Source organism: Engraulis encrasicolus, chromosome 11 (assembly GCF_034702125.1).
Source record: "Engraulis encrasicolus isolate BLACKSEA-1 chromosome 11, IST_EnEncr_1.0, whole genome shotgun sequence".
Lineage (NCBI taxonomy): Eukaryota > Metazoa > Chordata > Actinopteri > Clupeiformes > Engraulidae > Engraulis > Engraulis encrasicolus.
In genome coordinates this window covers 27,340,411-27,364,425 of record NC_085867.1, presented here as the reverse complement: position 1 = coordinate 27,364,425, position 24,015 = coordinate 27,340,411, and the positions used below count along the sequence as shown (strand labels likewise).

The 24,015-nt window shown below is 39.5% G+C and overlaps 1 protein-coding gene across 1 annotated transcript; it reads right to left on the bottom strand.

Annotated features, from left to right (window-relative positions):
• Positions 1-360: 360 nt before the first annotated feature.
• Positions 361-24,015, bottom strand: LOC134458166 (interferon-induced protein 44-like). Its single transcript, XM_063210323.1, has 13 exons — positions 23,941-24,015; positions 23,683-23,716; positions 19,486-19,684; positions 8,790-8,939; positions 8,364-8,535; positions 7,793-7,893; positions 5,644-5,968; positions 5,209-5,251; positions 4,370-4,577; positions 3,264-3,413; positions 1,688-1,859; positions 1,288-1,388; positions 361-736 (listed from the first exon to the last, which is right to left on the bottom strand). Exons 3-13 carry the CDS (start codon positions 19,648-19,650, stop codon positions 569-571), a joined length of 1,755 nt encoding a protein of 584 aa, XP_063066393.1. The 5' UTR covers positions 19,651-19,684; positions 23,683-23,716; positions 23,941-24,015; the 3' UTR covers positions 361-568.

Below are 24,015 nucleotides of genomic sequence, written 5' to 3'. Positions count from 1 at the left end.
GCTACGATGTTATGAAACTTGGTTATTACCATTTTTGTAAAAGTAAGTTTATAAGGGGCCCTGCATGAAGCAAGTATGTCTTTATTATCCCACAGTGGACATTAGGGCTGCACGATTATGGAAAAAATAATAATCACGATTATTTTGGTCAAAATCATAATCACGATTATTAATCACGATTATTGATTTTTGCAGATTTAAAAAAAATATATAACAAGATGAAATATAACCAAGAATGAATTACATACGGGATGAGCAAAATAAAATGAATTGTAATAATTATGTAAAAGGCAATAGCATGAAACTTAGGTGGACAGATTTCTGGCCAGAAACACCAGCCTGTCAGTATGTTCTGACGCTCTCAAAAGTAGGTCACTATTGCCACGATTAAATCACGATTAAAATCATGAGTTCGATTTCACTATGTTATCACGATTTTGATTATTTTTCGATTAATTGTGCAGCCCTAGTGGGCATAATCATGTAGTAGTAGCACACACACAAAGGCCTAAGGTGGCTTCATGAAGGCAAGGTATCGAGTGCTCCATCTCTTTGAAGGTGGGCCTATTTAGGTAAAATTCTCCTTAACATATTGATTGGCAAAATGAACAATTTGTTTCAGTGCAGTTAAGACAAGGCAGTCCATCTCCTGATCCAAGCGAGTCTCTTTATGGTAGTTTCGCACCGGGAAGATGCAGTTCATGGGGACGTTGAGTTTAAGACTGCACTCATTCATCTAAAAACATATGGAAATGCACCCAGGTTAATGGACCATCTGCAGAAGCTGCTAGTTCAGTTGTTCTCAACCTTTCTTTTAACAAACTTCATCATAAGCCTGCTAATGGTACCCCAAACCCCCCCCCCCCCCCCCCCCCCCCCACACACAAACAACACACACACACACACACTCACACTTTTTAGGCTTTAAAAAATAATTAGGCTACATCTTACTTTGTTTAAATGAATTATGTCTGTTCTAATGTAGATTCATCATCATGGAATGATTGGTCAGGCTATTTATGCTCCTGGAATATCCAATGAGTTAGAATTAACTTTGACTTTGACTATAAGGGGGGACTAAGGAGGAGCATGGCACTCCTTTAAATGAATTGTGTGTTGGTACTAATATTATAATGAGGAGAGTGTGTAAAAGTGTGCGCCACATGGTTGTATACAGTAAATCTGAATAAATGAAGTAATTATCTGGCCTGTAGAATGACAATTACAAACTGTGTTAAAAATAAGAGGAGGAGACCAATACATACGCAAATAAAACACAGAACATACCATTTGCTGAATCTTCTCGCTGAAGTAGATCTTCCTCAGGTCCTGTTTCACCAACGGGCAAGCTTTATCCACCTTTGTCAAGACAATGACTTGTGGAATATCTGCCACAGTTACACAAAGTACACCAGTTAGTATCTTCATTTCCCATAGGTAATACTTCTTAATTCTTAGAGAGTAGGACCAACGCTACGGTGAGAGTCAGAGAAGTGTCTACTGTCTAAGCCCCTGGGCCTACTTCTGGCCTGTCTCATGGCCAGTCACATAACTATTCTGTTTCTATCTTCACTGGGATAACTACCCAGGTCACCAGCTGCCTCTCTGATGGCCTGCATCTTACTGTATGAAGTATACTGTATTCTGTCTATGTGTGTTCTGTCTCTATCCTCGTTGGGATAACTACCCAGGTCACTGGCTGCCTCTCTGATGGCCTGCATCTGGGTGATGATGTCATCGTCCATGCGGCTGATGGTATCCATGGAGACCACGCTGACCAAACAGTGCACCCGCTCATTCAGGGTGGGGTTGGAGTTGTAGTCAGGATCTCCCTCAGACAGGGGAGATTCAGGGTTGAACTGGGTGATGAGAAAGCGAGTATGAAAATTCACATGAACACTTTTATTGAAAAATGTGTTGACCACTGTGGTGGCCTGAGGTTGCTCCAGTGGTAACCACATTTTCTGACCAAGAGGCTTTGACCTCAAGAACAAGTCACGGATAATTGACGACACAGTGTTCGGATAGCAGAACACTAGGTGATGGTGGAAGCAGCCCAACAGGTGCCGGGAATAGACACATACTGATAAATATACAGCACCATCTAGTGTTCCCATTTTGTCATTACCTTGAAGTTAATCTACACCACCAATGGGGCACCTAAGTCTCCACCCCTTCTGGGCAGCTCGTGGGGTTCGGAACGCAAAAACTTTTGACTGGGCTGTAATGGACTGATAAAAGCTATTTTCCGATCCACCTCGCATTTCCCCGTCGATCACACATATGCTGTGCCTCAGAATTAATAACAACCAATGGTGTGCTTGTTGACTTCACTTGGCAAACGATTTTTGAGCTGTGTGCGTGCAAAAATATGTAATTATTTGGACTACACAACAGACGCGGTGCAGCGGTAGGGTTGGCTGTGCCTCGGTTCACCTCAAATATGCAAGGCGCATGTGTAGTCTCTAACACAGTTTTGCACAAAAACTAAAATAACGTTTCTTGCGTGTCGAAAATGAGTGGTCTTACGACGCAAATCCAAACCTTTCAAATTCACTGTCATCATATGTGAAATCCGGAGCACATGCTAAACGGGATGAGGATTTAGCTTGACGCGCTCCATTAACTCTCATTCAGAATTTTGAGAGCTACAGCCCTACGGATCGGAAGTAGAATGGCGTGACTTAGGCGCCCCTTTGAGAGTATATGGAACGCCACCACCTTGTGTTCATATTATGGCATTACTGTGATTTTCAATTAATTATTGTGAATTTCAATTCGGAATTCCGTACAAGTCTGGTGTGCGTATATAGGAAAATAATTAATATTCCATAGAGCGCTTCACAATGTCAAATTCAACCCTGCCATGGTGCGGTAAGTAAGGGATAACGTTCTAAATCTCAAAAATATTGAAATAAACTACAAGCAAAGAGGACCAGTGTGCTGCGATTTATCTCTCCTTTACTTGGATTACTTTTACTGCACCTCACCAGCACCTGGACAGTGGTTGTGCACTGGAACTCTGCTATGAGTTGAGCAAGGGATAACGTTCGTTGAGAAGGTCCCTGCCGTGGAATAGCGCATACGTAACGTTGAGGTCCTGCCTCACTCGGTCATGCGCAATTCCACGACAGGGACTGCCTCGTTGAATGTTATTCTGCTTATTACATGGCTAACCTTAGATTGAGTACAAAAATCTGTAGCAGTTTTACATATTATTGTATTATTAGTACTTAATAGTGAGATTGACACAGGACACAAACCTTGTGGTTATTTTTCAAGTGGCCTTTCAGTGCACTGATGATGTCATTCACTTGTACTCCATCCGAATTTCCTTTCACAAGACCCATCATGTCGTTCACGACAAAGGGAAGGTTTCCTGAATTCCCATTCGGAAACGCATAAGTTTTGTACTGCAAGAACAAAAATATTGTAAAATGAAAATGTCACATGACAAATAAAACTAAATAAATAAATTCATTCATAAACATACAACTCTTACTCTTCATGATTTCCATAACAAACAGAAAGAAGTTAAGGAAAATGTTTAAGTGTGGCATGATTGACTATGAATAGAGTTAATATACTGTATATATACATTTTGTTGCTTTTATTTCTAATGCATATTTCTTAAATAAATCACGATGCCTCCTAATTGTTATGTCACCAAGGTATAGTAGATAGGTGGATGAACTACTAGGCCTACTGTACAGTCTACATAGTTTATTTTTTAGGGCTGGGACATTAATGCATTCATTTCGATTAATTAATGACGTGATTTGATGAATTAATTAACACGATTTTACAAATTAATCGCAGTATAATATAGCTACATAGTTCTGGATTAGACCAGTGGAGTGCAGTATTACGCCTGATGGTGAACAGCCTGGTGAAATTGAGAAGAATTCTCTCTTCTTTTAAAAAATAATAATATATTTAGATTAAGCTTATTTATTGTAATCATTCAAAATCCAAATGAGAAAAATATTTTTCACTCTTCTCAAGTCAGATATTAAATGCGATTAAAATGTGATTAATTCCAAAGCCTATAGATTAATTTGATTAAAATTTTTTATCGAGTCCCAGCCCTAGTTTTTTTGTTAACAAACATTCGTGTTGTGAGGAGGGGCAAGATGCTAAGCAACTAACCACGTGAACTCATTTTTCGACCGACGGCAGTTTCCAACAATCAGAGGTTGAACACTGCACAGCCAGGGTCGCACAGCCAGGGACTGTTTACAAACGGTAAACCCATGTACATGTACCATGCAGTGCAGTTTTCCAGCTGTACTCTTGCCCCTCGCCATACTGCTGTAAATATTCTTGCACTGTGCGCCATGATGGCACAGCAGTGGCATCTCAGTCTCACCTTCTTGGTGAAGCACTTGTTAGACTCCATGCCGGCCACCAGAGCCCGGGCGCTGACCTGGCCCTGGAAGACGGTGTCGATGGAGTTGATGAGGCTGGACTTGCCAGCCCCCACTGGGCCATGCAGCAGGATACGCAGATGCTTCAGCTCCGGATTCAACAGCTGGAATTTCCTCAGGGATGTCTCCATAGTGTTCCTGCTGCCAGTGCTGTAGCAGAGGAATAGATGAGATCGGAGGGTTGCAGGTTCGAATCCCACTCTTACCTCTCCCTACACCTCTATCTATGGCTCTGGCAGAGATAAACCGAAAGGGTGCCTTTCTCACACCGCTGTACCTGTAAATCGCTTCATGTAAAAGTGTCAGGTAAGTGAAATGTAATGCAATAATAGGCAAAACCAGAAACATTTTTTGATCCCTTTAAGGGCTGTTCTTTAGACATAATTAATTTATTATATTCCTGAAATGCGGTATGGTTTTCATTATCACACAATTCCATTCGTACTAATATTATCATGCACCTTTTAACCCCTTAAGACGCGGCTTAATACATTTGTTGTTACCAGTATGGTAATGACCAAATCGTGGTGCATTTCTAAAGGGCCTGTGTTGTGTCATAGTATTGTAGTGCTATGGTAGTTACATTTCAATGACTATTACAGCGTGCCACTGGAGGTACGGCGCGCATTAAGGGGCTACGATCTATAGTATAATAACACAATGCAACTTCTATTAATTTATTATGAATTAGATACGCATTTACTCATCAACACTGGCAGATGTCATAAAAAAAATCATAATCATAGCAATGACAAAAGCATAATGCAGCAAAAGGACTTACGCCCAGTCCATTTCTCTCCATTCAGTGTCCAGTTCTCCTAAAGCTGAAAGTCAGACCCAGATAGACACAGTAAATGTATGTGCATGTGCATGTGTGTGTGTGTGTCTGTGTTGTGTATGCGCACGTTTTCTTGTTTTCTTTGGATTTTTTTAGGTCTGAAAACATTGCATCTTTAGTGTTATTTTGACCATTTGTAACTTTCTGCAGATAAACACTCTAAATGACCATATTTTAATTTGAGATTCGTAGGAAATGTTGTCAGCAGTTTATAGAATGAAGCAACAATGTTAATTTTACTGACACACATGCCAATAAGTAGTAAGACCAGAAAAACTAGTAATTTCGAGGTGGTCTCTCAATTTTTGCAGAAGCTGTACTGTATATGTAAAACCTCTGAAACGCACAAACAGACCTACGGTATGATATACTGCTTACCTGTACACACTGCATCTGTGGCATCATTGTTGGTAGAGAGTGTGGGCAGTTCTTGTGGTTGTGGCGTGTCCAAATGTGGTGCGTGTGTCTCCATTTGCTGTGCAAAAGTGTTTGACCGCGTTGTGTGCATGACTGGCTGTTGGTGGTGTGTTTCTGAGGACTTGTGTAGCCTTCCCACATAATCGTTTGCATACATGACAGCGTTCTTCAGTGCATCCAGAATCAGGCTGTTCATATTGGTGTCCAGGCTGGTCTCCTCATGGTAGTTTTTCACAGGGTAGATGCAGGTCATGGGGACACCCAGCGCATTTTTGTAAGCCTCCATCTGAACAAAGACACAGACACAAAAACACAAAAAAATGCAGTATTACTCGCATCTTAATAGTATCTGGACTTTAAATAAATACCAAGTGTAAAGTCCCCTCCAGAATACTTGGAACAGAAAGACAAATTATCTTGTTTTTGTTGTCCACTAAATACATTTCGGTTTGAGACAAAAAACATGAGTAGGAATTAAACGTTAAAAATGTCAGCTTTCATTTTCTGGTATTTAAATCTTGATGTGTTAAATATTTTTGTATTCATGACCGTTTGTACAACACCATAGCATTTTTAGGTGAGCAATAGTATTGGAACAGATCATCTTAAAGGTACACTGTGAAAGATTTTTAGTTGTTTATTTCCAGAATTCATGCTACCCCATTCACTAATGTTACCTTTTTCATGAATACTTACCACCTCCATCAAATTCTAAGTATTCATTATGACTGGAAAATGTGCACTTTTCATACATGAAAAGGAGGATCTTCTCCATGGTCTGCAATTAGCTGCAAAAATGATTGTACTTGGGCCATACTAGAAAATATTGGTTTATTAGTAAACTTTCATGAAAAGACCAAATTTGGCAATAGGCAACCCAATTTCAATGAGCAGCATAGTTGCAGTACCTTTTTTGACAATTTCCTGCACAGTATACCTTTAAAGGAAAATAAAATATAATACTTTGTGGTACATTATATACATTTTTGCAATAACTTTCTCAAGCCTGCTACTCATGGACATCACCAAATTCATCATTCTTCCTTTCTGATGGTATGGCAGGCTTTTATTACTTTACACTCTTTGTTTTTATGGGTTTTTCATTCACTCGCTTCTTCAAGAGGAGAAATGCCGACTGTATTTGCTTAAGGTCAAGTCATTGATTTTGCCAGTTACACATTTCATGTAACGCCTCTGATTAAGTCCTATGTTTTGTTGGCAGAGTGTTTTGTCCCATTATTCTGCTGCATGATTAAAACCTTCCCTATTAGTTTGGTTGCATTAGTCCATGAATTGGCAGGCAAAATGTGTCTGAACACACTTGATTCGGTTACGACCATGGTCAGTTACATTATTAATAAAAGTGAGGGAGCATGTTCCAGAAGCGGTTATGCATGGCCAGGCCAAGACATTACTTATACTGTTCTTCACAGATGAGCCTGTCTGCTTCATGCCATAAGAATAGGATGTTCCTTTCTTTTCATACAAAGGCCTTTCTTAGACTTATTAGAGATTAATCAAGGTCTCATAAGTCTAAGATTGTGTTTCAGCGCTTTTGTGGATCATCTCTGAACATTTCTATCTGGTCTTCAGATTCTTACTACTGATGACTGTTTTGCATGTGTGGTAATGCCTCTCCATATCTTCTTGGATTCTTTGAACAATCAACCTTAAATTCAACAGTTGGTCAACAAGAAACACCTACCAGTCACATGTTCCAATACTTTTGCTCACTGAAAAAATGCTGTGGTGTAATAAAAATGGCTATGAATAAACCAGTAAATAAAAGCTGACATTCTGAACTTTTTTGTCATGCACATCGTTGGGTCCCCAATTGCTGACGGTGGACAACAAAAACAGGAAAATTTGGTTTGCTGTTCCAAAACTTTAGGAAGTGACTGTATATGTATCTCAGAGCAACATTTAAATAAATAGTTTACACAATTTCATTTAGTAACTATAGAAATGCTATTCACTATACAAGATCTTTCCAGGGGAGCAAACCAAGGTGGTAGGTGTTTGTTGTCAAGGTGGCAGCCTGCAAGGGGAAACCCTGTTCTGGCCAAACTAGCTCTGCTATATTGTAGGCCAACAAGAAAAGAAATCATACTTTGTGCTTTATTTGTTTGCTGGAGTAGACAGACTGCAGATCAGCCGCGACCAAGGGACAGAGCAAATCCACACGGGTCATAAACACCACCTGAGGAATCTCTGTGTGTCCAACACACACACACACACACACACACACACACACACACACACACACACACACACACACACACACACACACACACACACACACACACACACACACACACAAGAAAAAAGGCTTTCAAGTACTCAACGCTTGGGAATACAGGCTACTTGTAGTGCAAGACAAAAACTGAAAGGTGAAAAGAAATCAGGCTCAAAATGGTTAGTAATGCAAATGTTACGCACATTAAAACTGACAAAATTACCAAAAGTCTACAGACATAAACTGGAGAGGCAAACATTTTCAGTGCTATTCCATTCTCTGTGTCTCCCGCAGTTTGCTTCTCTGTTATGTAATTTTATGTACATTTTCTTTTATTTTGTGCGCACCAAAGTTCCTTAGTTTCATCTTTCAGTCGGCCTGTGTCAGTGTTGCTGGAATAAATGTGCCAAAATGACTCATGTTCATGTTGTCCTCTGAGTCTTACTTAATTCACTGGCGTGCTTCCTGACCTCCCGCATCTTCTCCAGATAGTCGTCCAAGCCTTCGGACACTCTGTCAGCAGCCACCACACTGACCAGGCAGTGGACCCTGTCAGACAGCGCAGGGCTTCTCTTGTACTGCGAGTCCTCACTTGACAGTGGCTGCGAAGGGACAAACTGAACAAACCAAAGAAAACAGTATGCATAGTACATACAGTAATTACAGTAATTAAATGAGAAGGTGAGTCCAAACTTTTGTCCTGTACATATTCATATATATATATATATATATATATATATATATATATATATATATATATATATATATATATTCACAATGCATGCAGTATCATATATTGTCAGCATGTTTTCAAGAACATCATCGTCAATACATTGCATTTATTGTTGTGCTCTAGACTTGTTCATCTTACCCTGTAGTCTTCTGGGATGTGTCCGTCTATGGCACTGATGATGTCTGTGGGGTGTATGCCTTCCTTATTGCTAGTCTCCAGCCCCATGATGTCATTAAACACAAACGGCAATGCTTTGCCCTGCTTAGTGGTGATTTCATAGGTATTGTACTGAAAAGTAAAAATGAGAGTATGTTCTACTCCTTGGCCAGTGTAACATTTTAGCCTAATAATGCTGAGTTAATTCTACTCAATGTTGTGTAAATATTAAGAGTTGTGAGATGACATTACACTGGTCACCTGCAGGATTTCACACTGACTTTTGACTCCAATATTAGAGTCATTTGGCGTTTTATATAGTTTTACTCTGAAACATTGGCACACTTTTTGTACAGTGCAGATGCTTATTTTACACATTTCTTTTAAAAAATATATTGTTGGGATTTTACACCTTCATTTCTCAGATAGGACAGTGAGAGTGACAGGAAATAAGTAGGGAGATGGAGAAGGATCGGGAAATGGTCCCCAGTGGAATCGTAGGGTGTGTAAGAACCCAAAACGTAATAACTGCCCATAACGTAATAACTGCCCAGAACGTAATAATTTGGGCCCATTTGAAACGTAATAAAGCCCATAACGTAATAACTTGCCCATAACATAATAGCGCTTCCCTACCCATAAAGTAATAACATTTTGCCCAAAATGTAATAAGTTATTACGTTATGGGCCTTACACTAATAAAAAGCTTAGATAATGTAATAATGATGTCAATAACTTAATAACTGCCAGTAATGTAATAATTTGGGCTTATTTGAAACATAATAAAGCCAATAGCATAATAAGTTGCAAATAACGTAATAGCAAACAATGAACCAACCCAGCCAGAATGTGCATTAGAGGCAGAAGAGGGAAGCTGAAGAAGTCCAATGCTTCTTTTCTTACATTTTTATAGAATGGTAGCAAGGCAAATACTTCTCAGGAATTACTGTATGTGTTTGTCATTATTGTAATAACTAAAAACTTAATAGTATGACAATTTGATTTCATTCGTAGGAAATGCAGAGGAAAACAATAGGACATGAATATGTCCCCGGTTCTTAGACTGAGATGAAGGTGCCATCTGTATGGGAGTACCTCATTGGCTGACGACCTGTGACGAAGACTCTGTAAAATCACTCCTGAAAGGTTGATATCGCGCTGGGGGCCACATCACTTGACAACTCCTGGAAGAGGGTAAGGGTCTTCTTGGTGTCGGTGGGGTGCAGGAAACGCCAACCGTTGAGGGTAGTGGCCCTCATGGACAGTAAAGGCGGAAACCCCCAGACCCCCCGCCAAAATGAACTGTCCACCATTTTATTAATTGACAGTTGCCAATGAATGAATGAAGTCAATGAAATTTTGCACAGGATTATCAGTATTGCATTGTTTTCTACATATTCGACACACTTTTAAAACATGCTGAAAAGATAATGCGATAGTATTGAAAACTAACCCTCTGCTTTATGTTTTTTTTTTTGCGATAATGTTACTAATGCGGCCCGCTTGAGGCCCCCAGACCAAAATGAGTTTGACACCCCTGCCGTAGACGGTGTAGCCATCATTAGCTAAGCGGCGTGGCCATTAGCTACTTAGCTATGTAGCACGCTAGGCAGACTTAGCAGGACAAGCAGCTAGTCAATACAATGCATGTTCTCAGTTCTTTGACGGAATTCTTCTTGAATCGTCGAAGGAAAGCTTCAGAATTACTCGTAGATTAGTTTCTTCCACTTCCACCTTTCGTCTTGACCGAGCGCCCAGCGAAGTCATACACCCAGCACACTTCTATGTAGGACAGCGTGCAGTCATCCGAAGAGAGCTGAAAGTGAAGTTTGCACCCTTTGGACTATGGTTAGAAGGCAGAGGACGTCCCAGCCCCCAGCATGATTTCAATCTTTCAGGCATGATTTTACTGAGTCTTCTTCACAGGTCGTCAGCCAATGAGCTATAGAGATGGTGACCGATTCTTCGAATAAGAACTGATTAAAATCTCCAGTCACTGTTGTCTGTTGCGACAATACTGGATAGAGGTGAGGCGAAATATGAACAGTAAAATAGTAAAATGCATTGCATCTGTGCTACATACTGTATACTCTGAATAACCTGCCAATAATATAGGGCAGACTAATAATGTAGGCAGACAGCAGATTTGGTCAACCCTCTCTTAAAGACAAAATGTTTAGTCATTTTTTAAGATTAATGAAAAAATTGAAAAAGTGAAAGTTATCAAAGCTTTTTTAAGTTATTGTTACGCAAATAATGCAATGACATGCCAAATACCCCATTACGTTATTAGCAGAGGGTTATTATAGTATTGGTAGAGAAATATTATGACGTTATTGGCAACTTGTTACGTTATTAGCTTTATTGTTAGAACTATATTTACGTGTTATCCTATAGTTGAGCAAACATTATGCCTTGGTAACAAATGGGCCTGCGGCTCAGTGGAAAATTACTGGACTGTGCGATTACTGGACTGTGCGAAGACTTTCTCTGCACCAGAACGATGGAATGCATCCTTGAGATAGGCCTAGTCGCCTGCAGCTTAACCACAACAAAGTTTAGATAGCTGGCCAAGGCCTGTTTATGTGTGTGTGTGTGTGTGTGTGTGTGTGTGTGTGTGTGTGTGCGAACCAATCTCAACCCGGATGAGTGCCCCCAACCCCCCCTAGCGGTTGAGATACATGTAACCAGGGAAGTCCTTAATAAAACGGCTGGAGAGAGAGAGCCCTGTCAGAGTGACTAGGGAAGATTGTACTGACAGTCCTCTCTACTCGCTCTCCAAGCGCTTGAAACATAAATAACGATTCTCTGTGTCTATTCTGTTTTCAGGTGTTTAATATAACAAATGTTTAGGGGGTAAACCTAACATTTACTTGGTCCTTCGAACCGGATCCCAAGATACCCGAAGATCCCAGTACGCGAGGGGGGAACCAGGAAAGTCTGTGGCCACAGCATAAAGATCCTTTTCGGGAACTGGGCCTCCCCTCGTGGGCTGGGATCCGACGGTTGACGGGAATCCTGAAAAGACCAGAGAATTGTGAGTAGGCCTACATTTTTATTTTTATTTAAAAAGGATTGAATGAAAAGACGGTAAAATAAGAGAAGACAAAACCCTGACAATTCTAGACTCTATCAGGTAAAATAGGAGGCCAGACTCCTCTGTGTCGTCGAACAAGTTAAATTCTGAAGACTGTGTAAAATAGGAGGCCAGACTCCTCTGTGTCGTCGAACAAGTTAAATTCTGAAGACTGTGTAAAATAGGAGGCCAGACTCCTCTGTGTCGTCGAACAAGTTAAATTCTGAAGACTGTGTAAAATAATAGGCCAGACTCCTCTGTGACGTCGAACAAGTTAAATTCTGAAGACTGTGTAATAAAAAAAAAGAAAAAAAAAGAAAAAGGGAGGCCAGACTCCTCTGTGTCGTTGAACAAGTTAAATTCTGAAGACTGCGTAAAGTAAAGGGAGGGCAGACTCCCCTAGTACGAGAAACTAGTTTAAATTCTGTGTTCTCTGCGTTGAGAAAAAGTGTGTGTGAAAGAAAATATGCTTACCACGAGGTAGAAGAGAGTCTTACCACAACGGTCGTTGATTGCTACCTTGTTGCAAAAACCCAGTGTTAGAATACGGCAGGTATTAAAGAACCACTGGGCCAAATTTTAGTTCAAGATGGGAACGGGGCAAAGCAAAGACAGAGAGAAGTTCTTGGAAGAACTATTGTGTAAAGACTGGATAGTAGTACAAAAAGAAGACCCTACGGCAATAGTACTTTTGTGTTATTGGATAAAGCGGTACGAATAGAAAAAGACTTGATAAATGCTTTGTATTTGGAGAAAAGGGTCACTGGGCAAGGCATTACCCACAAAAAAAATGTAGATCTGAAAACTCGGAAATTATAGCAAAACTAGTGTGAAAAAGCAAATGACAGCCATTTGGATTACTCACTGAGCAGTTAATGTCTCAGATACCATATAGTAATATGATATGTTTACTAACAACTGTGATCTCTGTTTGTCTGTCTGTGTGGGCCCTATTTCTTGTATGGATTGTCCTAGTGGGACACCCCACTGTATGTGTGAGAGAGGTTGTATATGTGTCTGTGGAGTGTACGTGTGTATCTGTGGAGTGAGTGCCTAAATATGTCTGAGAGTGGAAGACATTCTTTGGGTGTTTAGTGGAGGTACTCTATTGTGTTCAGAGTTAGCTGGAGCTTGGGAGTGCACATGTTGAAACGAAATTTTTAAAATAAGAAGAAGCCTTTTATTTTATTCTACAATTCAACTTTGAGGTCTAGGATTTTGTCATGATTTTGTTTTTCCACATTCTTACCCATTTATTTTTGTTAGGAGAAAACGGGGTTGTGGAGTTATGTTTGTTTCTTTACTGTTTTCAATTGAAAGTTAACATGTTAATGTTTAAGCCTTTAAGACACGGCATTATAAATTAGCTGTTACCAGAATGGCAATGACCAAGTCATAATGTATTACTAAAGGCCCTGTGCACTGTCATGGTAGTGTAGTACTATAGTAGTTGACTTTCAATGTCTATTACAGCGTGCCACAGGAGGTACGGCGTGCATTAAGGGGCTACTGCATTGTCTTAAATGGATTATCCTGAACATGTTAACTTTGCAAAAGAGTTTGCTTTCATGATTTACTGTACCGAAATGTCTTTGTTTCTTCTAAAGAATAGATGAAGCTTTCTCCTTGTTCTTATTTTTCTTTTAAAAAAAGAACAGTGGGTTTGAGATCTTGAAATAACGCAGGCGTTATTTGATGGCCCAAAGGTGCTGTGAGTAAACCTAATTTGGACCTGGTCTGAGAGTTAGATCACATGTGCTGAACATTTCTAGAAATTTAGGTTGTCATTTTGTTTTGATTGACTTTTAACTATGACTTATTTCTTCGTTTTATTTCATCGGATTTCTTGCCTTATTATGTTCTATTCTGATGCGTTAATGATCAATGGTATCATGGGTTTGGTTTCAAAAAACCTAAAAGTTGGGTGGTAGTACTCAACTAGTCATTTACAATGCAATTATGATCTGGAACTTTATTTTAATGACTGGAGCACAATGTATTTTTTAAGATCATCATGTAGTTAAAGGGAAAGGGGCTGTGGAACACGTGCAAGATCATAAATCCCCAGATGATTTGTACGTTACAATGTGGCATACGCAAAAACTAGACTCTGAATACACAGAGGCGCTTGACAAGGTCACCCCTGCAAAGATAACAGTGTCCTATGTGTATTCAGATGTTTACACTAGCTCGGCAGCGGCAGTGATACTGACAGACCCTGTGAAAGGGTTGTACAAATTGTACGGCACACCGCATATCCCATTATGCAAAAAAAAAATCTGGAGTAGAATGAAGCAGGAAAATTGGTGGATAGAGGTGAAAAGGCCAGAGATTGGGTGGTGACTGGGATAAACACATGGTATAGCTCCTCCACAAATGGTGCCTAACTCTGATCTAAGGGACCCTCTGATGTTGGATTAGTTAAAGGGGCAGCACCCGTTATAATAAGACCTAAAACTGAACACCGACCTAGGATAAAACAATACCACAGCTTAAAGTTATGTTAAATATCTATCATTGTCATTAGTTTAATACTGTAAGTGTGAACATTGCTTCACATGGTGTGTTATGAGACATGTCAATGTTCTCTATTTGCTTTTAAAAGTTTGAATTTGTGGACGTTGGGATCCTTATATTTTCATTTGTTTGAGTTATAAAGAAAGAGACAGTTGTCTCTCTGTATTTTCATTTCAGTCGTCAGTTTGCAATCAAAGTGAAAACTGATTGCCAATAAGGTTTTAGTTCTGTTACAAAATGTTTTATGTAACCGATACATGAAGTCAACCATTTTTGCTCTGATTTGATTTCAAATTGATCTGCCTTGAGTGTACATGCAAGAAAGTTGTTTTCCCCCATAATTTTTTTTGTTCTTTGAGGAACAGGCCTACTGTTATGGAAACGAGCTGAAACACAGCTGATGTGAATGGAAGGAACCTAGACAACACCAATGCTCGCTAAGTTAAGTGATTTTTGTTTTTAATTTGATAAGTTTCACAAGATTTTCCCAGAGTTTGTTTTGTTTCAATTGGGTAATAATTTTAGTTATTACACTTGATACAATGACAACTGCTATTTTTTTCTTTCAAACCATGGAAAGTTTGACCTAAGGTTAGACAAGGTCTGACCTTTATACCGTAGGTAAAGGGTCTGTCTGGTTATTTGTTTCATTTTTCTTTTAAAGTTGCGTATTTTACAATGGCAGTTGTGTTTTCTTTCTTTTTATCTCTTACATTTTGATTGGTTTATCTAGTGATCTGTATGTCTGGGTGATGACAATGCAACTTTGGAATGGTGTGAGAAAGTGGAGAGTAGTAATAAATGTCATTCATTTTAAATTGATGGAGCCATGGGCTAAGCCATGTATCAACAGGAGGGATATTATTGGATTCTCAAATATTACTCATACTCAATTTTTTTTTACAAAATACATTTTTGAATGTACTGACATTATTGGCAGGAGTTGGGCTAGGCCCTATATCACCATGACCTCATGACAGAAGGACAGTGAGGACTGCATGCCAATATGTTTTAGTTCTGTTACAAAGTGATTTATGCAGGCCTAACTATCATGTAAAGACAGCCAATACTATGAGTATAGTAATTTTGTACGGCATGCTTAATGTTTCTTCTGTGCCTATTATGTCCATCTGTGCATAGAGTATTTTCAGGGCTACATTGGATGAAGTAACTATGTGGTCAACACCACATTTTGTCAGTTTGCGTTTATCGCCTATTCTGTAAGGAACTGTACTGTAAACGTGAGCCACAATAGTCAGATACTGACCAGAGTCTGTTTCATGTTATGCTTCTGGGATTAAGTAATTTTCTTTTTCATAATTTTGCTGTGCTCTTGATAATTGTTGTTCCCCCGGAATGTAGAGCTATCTGTTTTATTTTGATTATAGATTATGAGAGAATGGTTGGGCGGCTTTGGGTTTTGTTTTGTCAACACTGACAAAACGTTTTTTGTTTCTTTTCTATTATAATGCTCTCTAATCAGTTACAGCTGCGCACCTCCTCCACACTACTGTCTGTGTGTGGATGAGTTGACTACTTAGAGCTTCTTTCTTTAAACAAATGTTTGAAGAAGCCTGCCTTGATTAGGGGTGGTACGGTTCACAAAAGTCACGATTCGGTCCGTATCACGGTTTCAAGGTCACGGTTTTCGGTTTTGTACGGTTCTGTTTATTTCTTTTTTTATTATTATTTTTTAAATAAAATGTATTATTCACCGTAAATGTCTAAAATAGAAATTAGAATGAAAATGTAAGCTTATCATGGGTATGTTGAATTTGACTTAATTTAACCTAACAAGGTGAAGTTACTGAAAGAGAAAATATATCCTATCAATGATTTTAACATGCTTCCATTTATTTCACAAAAAGGGAGAACTAAGTCATAACATTTAAGGTGACAAATATTCAAAAATTACATACTATAACACATTTGACGTGTAAAAATAAAACAGCTACACTCCTGTAGGCAATGAGACCATTAGGTCAGTGCAGTATGACTATTTTGGTTAATGACACACTGAGAACGAATTGGACTTTTATTTTGATACCGCTTTCTGCGAGTTTTGCGCTTAGGATGAAACAGTTGCTTCCTATCATGAAACTGCCGGCCGTGAGAAGCATAGAAGTAAAATCAGAAGTCAAATTCAATTTCAAGTGAACAAGTGATAGGGTTAAGTTATGTTAAAATGTGAAAGTTAAGGTAACAAATAATTTAAAAAGATCGTTTTTTAGAAGTGTATTCACAAGAATGTTTCACAAAACTCCTGTGAATCTGAGCCTGTTAAAACAGTCATTTTATTTTGGTTATAGTGTTAAACATCAATGTTAACTAGGCAACATTACAAAGTCCCCTCATTTTAGTTTAACTGGCTACATGTAATTAGGCCTACAGTTAAGGACAGCGCAGTGAATCTGATGGATATGTTCATATCTCACATTTTGCCGTCCGGAATCCCATCCAATGCCACGTGGATATAACCTACACTAGGCTACTGTAACGTAAGTCTACTTTGTTCTGCTAATCTGTCATTTTTTGTAAATTCATGTTCATTTAATTTAAATTGGTCAGAATAAAGGCTGGGGGCAGTCACTTGCGCTAACGTGGAGAGAGGGGGGAGAGGGAGGCGCTCCTGACCGACCTGCGCTTGCTCGTAGGCTACTGTAGCCTAGTCAGCTGGTGCATGCTGTTACATTATGCCTTTCAGTTGGCTGATAGAAATCAGTCTTTCCACACTCAATATCCTACGTAGTCTTTGTGTTTTATGCTTGTAAAAGTAGTAGGATTTTAATTGCCTCGTCCGCCGGTGGTCACTCTCTCTTTTTTTTTGGAAACCGTGGGCACCGTGCGGTTGCGCGCTACCCCGTTCCGTGACATGCAAACCGTACGATTTCGGTTTGCGACACAAACCGTACCATGCCTGCCTTGATGTATGCACCTATGAACTGGAGGGTGTTGGAAGATGTTTGGCAGGATTTTCATTTTTGGTTTATTCATTTTTGGTTTTAGCAGTTGTTTTTGTTTTCTTTTCTCTCCATTTTGGGTTGGGTTTTTTTCACAGTTTGATGCAGACATGTGTTTTTGTGTGGACAATTACTTCTCATCATTTACTGTGCTCAAAGTCTGTTTCGGAAATTACTTCAGTCTTATTGAGTCATGTGGATGGCACATGTCTCAAACAGGAGAGATATTTTAGGATTAATCAGTGCATCAAACAAATATGTGTATAGGGCACATGTTAAATGAAACCTTGTTCTGAAACTTCACCCCTTAACGTAACCTAAAACAAACATAAGAGAGCTACAATGTGGAATCAAATTGCATCAGGGTTTGAATCATTTGTATGTTGGTGGTGTACTATAAACAAAAATGTGGACAGAATCAACTACATCCACTATAACGTGCAGCATGGGTGCCGCTAGGGGGGGGGGGGGATGTTACAAATTCTAAGGGCCCAAGCACTGACAAGGGCCCTTAAGAGGCTACAAAAGCACTAACAGGGGCGAATTCGAATTAGAAATTCGAATCTTTCATAGGGCCCAAAATTTCTGGTGGCGCCCCTGACGTGCAGGCGCTGGGCAACAAAACTGAATTCGGGTTCAGGGCCATCCATGAACAACTGAAGGCAACCTCCCTCATGGCATTCCAATCTCGTATTGTGGTTGATATGCTTTTGGCCGATAGGAGTGTGTGCTCTATTTTTGGTGATCAATGTTGTTCCTTCATACCGAACAATACGGCAGCTGACGGAAGTCTCACCAGGGCGATAGAGGGGCTGAGATCCTTCAACATAAAAAAAAATGAAAGACCACTCCGGGGTCGACACTTCATTGTGGGATGGTTTCTCTGACATGTTTGGCAAATACAAACAGTTGGCAGCGTCCATAATCATGTCTATTGCAATATTTGCGGCAATCCTCACGTTATGTGGATGTTGTTGTATTCCTTGTATTAGAGTGTTGTGCACCAGATTGATTACCACTGCCATTGCACCAATGGAAGCAAAAATGTCAAACCTATATGCTCTTCTAACTAGGCAGGATAGTGATGTCGATGACACTAATGTTGACTATGATGATGTTGTTGGTGGACCCATGAGCCTCCACACCAATCTGACGATGACGAATCCCTCCACTTCCCCGATCTGTTCCCTGACCCAGGGGATTACGATGGGGGCCTCTAAGTGTACCTATTTAAACAAAAAATCGTTTGAAGTGATCGCTGAATGATGGTCATGTTTGCCTCTAAATAGAATAAACAGGAGGGAAATGTTAGAACTATATTTACGTGTTATCCTATAGTTGAGCAAACATTATGCCTTGGTAACAAATGGGCCTGCGGCTCAGTGGAAAATTACTGGACTGTGCGATTACTGGACTGTGCTAAGACTTTCTCTGCACCAGAACGATGGAATGCATCCTTGAGATAGGCCTAGTCGCCTGCAGCTTAACCACAACAAAGTTTAGATAGCGGGCCAAGGCCTGTTTGTGTGGGTGTGTGTGTGTGTGTGTGTGTGCGAACCAATCTCAACCCGGATGAGTGCCCCCAACCCCCCCGTAGCGGTTGAGATACATGTAACCAGGGAAGTCCTTAATAAAAGGGCTGGAGAGAGAGAGAGGCCTGTCAGAGTGACTAGGGAAGATTGTACTGACAGTCCTCTCTACTCGCTCTCCAAGCGCTTGAAACATAAATAACGATTCTCTGTGTCTATTCTGTTTTCAGGTGTTTCATATAACAACTGTTTAGGGGGTAAACCTAACATTTATTATGTTTCAGATGGGCCAAAATTATTACAATACTGGCAGTTATTACGTTATTGGCATCATTATTACATTATCTAAGCTTTTTTTTAGTGTAAGGCCCATAACGTAATAACCTGCCCAAAACGTAATAACTTATTACGTTTTGGGCAGAATGTTATTACGTGATGGGTTGGGAAGTGTTATTACGTTATGGGCAAGTTATTACGTTATGGGCTTTATTACGTTTCAAATGTGCCCAAATTATTACGTTATAGGCAGTTATTACGTTTTGGGCAGTTTTGGGTTCTAACAGGGTGCACTAACCCACTGAGCCCCTATTTCTCACATTTCTGGTGAAGGTGGAGCCGGGTGTGGCTGAGACCAGTGCTCCAATCATCACCCGGTCCTGGAAGATGCTGTTGATGGAGTTGATGATGCTGGACTTGCCAGAGCCCACAGGCCCGTGCAGCAGCAAACGGACATGTCTCGTTTCTGGGTTTTTAAGTGTCATGTCCTCTAGGCCGAGCTTAATGTCCAAATTTTTCCTGTGAAACACATAGGGAAGTACAGCAAGTGTCAATTCCATAAACCTATAGTATACCAGACGTTTGGAAACATAGTCTATGCCCCTTTCTGTCTACCTGAATTATGACTCAATGCAATTTCTGCTTCATGTCTGTATGTGGGTAGATGACAGATAGGCTGCAAAAAACATTTTTTTCACAAAACATTGTTTATGAGGGAAAAAAGTATATGTCTACGTAGTGCAGCAATTGATCTTTCAAAAAATCCAAGTGGTCACAATGTTGGTCTATTAATTTTAGTCTATTTAAGTCTTTTTATTTATGTTGATAAAGCAATTTGCAGAAAATATGTCCTTTGGTGTGACGTTAAGAAATCTATATATATATAGCAATATGTATATTAAGTAATGTAGAAATGGCTGATGGAGTTTTATGAACATTGTTACACTCTTCATATTTATTGCAATTTTTTTAAGTGTTAATTAAATGAGAAATTACCATTTAAGTATTTTTTTCCCCATTAGAGGTGAGCTTATTAGAAACCTTCGAGGAAATACAGGGATATCTTTCTTTTTAAATTTTCAAAATTGTCCGAATTTATACTAACATTTCAGGGATGATAATTTGTTCTTCCCTAATGCAATATTCAGTGTTTATCAAAAATATTGTTAAGCTCAAACAAATATTTGAGCGTTTAAAAAATGTCACACTGTAGGACATTCATGTCACGCTAAAGGACAGAAATGCAAAACTGAGCCAGAAACAAATGTATCAACATGATTATTTTGTCTTTTGATCATAATGTAATGTTGTAGTCAATATGGACCTACACTTTGCACTTATAAGTCTTTGAGTCATAGATTATCAGCCTATCGTAACACTTAATGACAACCATGAGGTCATTAAATGTAACCTGCAGAGCTCATAAGACTCATACTGAAGTGTGACCTTGGCATGACCATCACAACTCACCCTCTTTGTAGGTATGCTATGACTGTCACACCATTGAACCTGTAGTGTGTAGTGGCCAGTGCCTGTTTGGTATCTCAAGCTGGGAAGCACATTTATGCTATATATTGAGCTCTCCGCAGCATACTTTATTCATCTATACTTCTCTATACTCTCTCACTCATCTTTCCTTCACTGTTACCGTTATATTCTATGGTTTCAAAGCACCATTAATGACATTTTATATCCTTTGACAGTATCTAAAATCAACAGCAAATATTCATCAACAATGCATCAAAGTATAAATTCTAATGGCCAATAAAGGAATAAGTAATTTGAATACACAATATGTAGGCTATCTAGTCAAACAACAAAACAAACAAAAAAATGTACTACCAGTTGTTTTAAAAGCTATTTCTCAGATATCTAGTCCTTTGGTGTGACCTGTTTGTCCTTTGGTGTGATACTCCAAAGTGTCACACCATAGGACTTTTACCATCACACCATAGGACTTTTGAGCTTTTGAGTTAATTTAAAGCCATGTCGTTGCCAACTGAAATACAATTTCACCTTTAGTAAGATGCATTTGCATACATCAACATAAGAAAAAAATATTGAAAATATACAGTATTGTCAAAATGTATTTTATGGCTGTCACACCAAAGGACTACAAAACTAATACATCTTGTGGTAGCAAAACGTAATTGATTGATTGAAGAACTCTGAGAGAAAAAACTAAAATCCACCCTTGCCATTGGCTTCTTAAGGGTCTGAAGTCACAATTTAAGTACAGCTGGAGCTTCAACAATAGATAATTATCCACAGAATTACCCAAAAATGTGATGTCACACCACAGGATATTGTTTTCTGTGACAAAGTTTCATAAGTCCATATGGTCTCAGAAAAACGGGAAAAAAATTAAACATTGCCACTTGCCAAAATAGACACCTTGAAAAACATGCCAGGATTGTTTAGAGAAATGACTGAGCTTTGATTATTCATTTAAAAATGTTATAAAATGGAGAACCAGGCTTGCGACAGTCACACCATAGGACAAATGTGGCATTTGATTCAAAATTTAGTGTACTTATGTAAACTCTGGTTTTATTACACATTACCTTTTCACAACATGGACACTAGTTTGATCATTTAAAACATTGACAATTTCGAAAGCATGAATTTACTTAATTTTAAGAGCCTGTGACAGCAAAATGTTCACGTCACGTCATCTACCCATATACTTCATGAGAGTGAGTACACTTAATTGAGAGTGGCTGTGGTTAATTGTGTGTGTGTGTCTGTGTGTGTTTCCCTGGCAGGGCCGGTTTTTAGCATAGGCCGGCTAGGCGGTCGCCTAGAGCGCCATGTGAAGAAGGGGCGCCGAAATGGCGCTCTCCCATGCGTAATTTTGCGATATGAAGTTTTTTTATGAAGTCGCAATCAACAAAGAGTGGCGAAAGCGCTCCTCACGGCAAAGCGCCCCTCAGCCAATAGTAATATCTCTTCCAACTGTCTCTGGGAAGTCTGTGAACCAATAAACAGACAGTTCTGAGAAAGGGGGCGGGACGAGTGACAGCGTGCGGTCTATTTTGAATTTGGAGACTCACTCGAGAGACAGAGGGGGCAAGCGCAAACAGTAGTGCTGCTCTGCTGGATGGAGATTATTATGTTCTCATTAAACCACTCATTGCATGATGCAGGAGTTTCAGAGGGTGTTTTGGAACTATGTGATTTAATCAGCAACCGTTTGTGATTATGGAAAGCCTAATAGTTATGAGGTTACTATTTGGAATTAGAGAGAAAAAGAGCTTTGTTTTTGATCAGAGAAATCGCTAGTTAGCATGCTAACATTAGCCAAGTATGCCAAGCAATGAAATCCAGTAAAGTAGCTGTTAGTAGCCTACTCACTACTCACTAACACCCACCTGATATCATAATACTTGCTTAGGTTGACAAGCAATGTAAAGTAAGACTGGTGCAATGTTTAAAACAATTTTAGCTGCCATATCTCCTTCCATCCACATGAATTACCTGCTTGTTGTAAGCTTAAAAAAACATTAATTTCCAGACCAGAATGACATAGCCTACATTAATCATGTAACAGAACCATGGACAGCAGACAAGTGAGGCTATTTATTTTGTATAATATGAAATTCAATAGCGTGACAGCTCTTCTCCCTTTCTCTCACCCTGTCCCTCCAAACACATAGATAGCCCCCTTCTCATTCTGCTACTCACAAATGCACCACTATTTCCAGTCCAGAAATGAAATTGGTTTGGAAGACAGCACAAATGTGTAGCTTATTAAAATTGTTATGCTGCCATGCTTTGTGATGCTGTAGATAGTGTAGATCAATGCAGACCTCCTTGGTAGGATTATTGTCTACACATGCATTTTACATGTAAATGTACTGTATCACTCTCCTGGCATTTCAATTTCACGTTACAATTCAAACACATTGATAACCTCCCTCTCATCTGGGGTTGGGGGCCCCACCACCATCACATCCAACACACCACACAGTGAAGCTACTTTCATGCGACTCAATCTGATGTGTTGGTCGCCTGTCAAAAAGAACCACAAATCCATTTGATGAAAAACGGTTATTGTTCTTGATGCTATTTAGTTAAGCTTACTAAGGATATTAGTCTTGTGTTCTGTGAGGTATAAGAAAGATTTTTTTTTTTCTTTCAAAGGTAGGGGGTGGGGGGGTGGGGGGGGTCGGGTGGGGGGGTGTGGGGGGGTGGGGTGGGGGGGCGCCAGAACTCAAACTCGCCTAGGGCACCAAATAAGCCAGAACCGGCCCTGGTGTGTGTGTGTGTGTGTGTGTGTGTGTGTGTGTGTGTGTGTGTGTGTGTGTGTGTGTGTGTGTGTGTGTGTGTGTGTGTGTGTGTGTGTTTTCGTTTTAAATTGCACGTTTGGTATTTGGTGAAACACACTGACCTATATGGTGAAACACAAGTGTGATTCTTTATGTAATCCTCATTGACTGACAGTGAAGAACATTTTGACTAGAGTAAAATGACAACTGAGAAACCGCAACAGAAAGAAAATGATACAGCATATTTACCTCCAATCTATGTCCCGCCAATTACGGTCATACTCTGTGTAAAACATAAAGAGCAACACATGCACACCATACTCACTGAACACTGCATTCATATCGAACATCAAAGATGATGTGACCAAATTATATATATACAGAGTACATTTCAACTCAGTTACCTTTACTGTCCACTGGTATTACTGTGTGACTATTGCATTGTTTTTAATGCACTGCAACTAAAATAAACTGCAAGCAAAATGAGTGTCTTTCATTCCGACATACCAAGAACAGTGACTTTGACAGAACGTGATGCACTTATTGAGTCTTTGGTGATGATCACTGTGTATTCGCCATCAT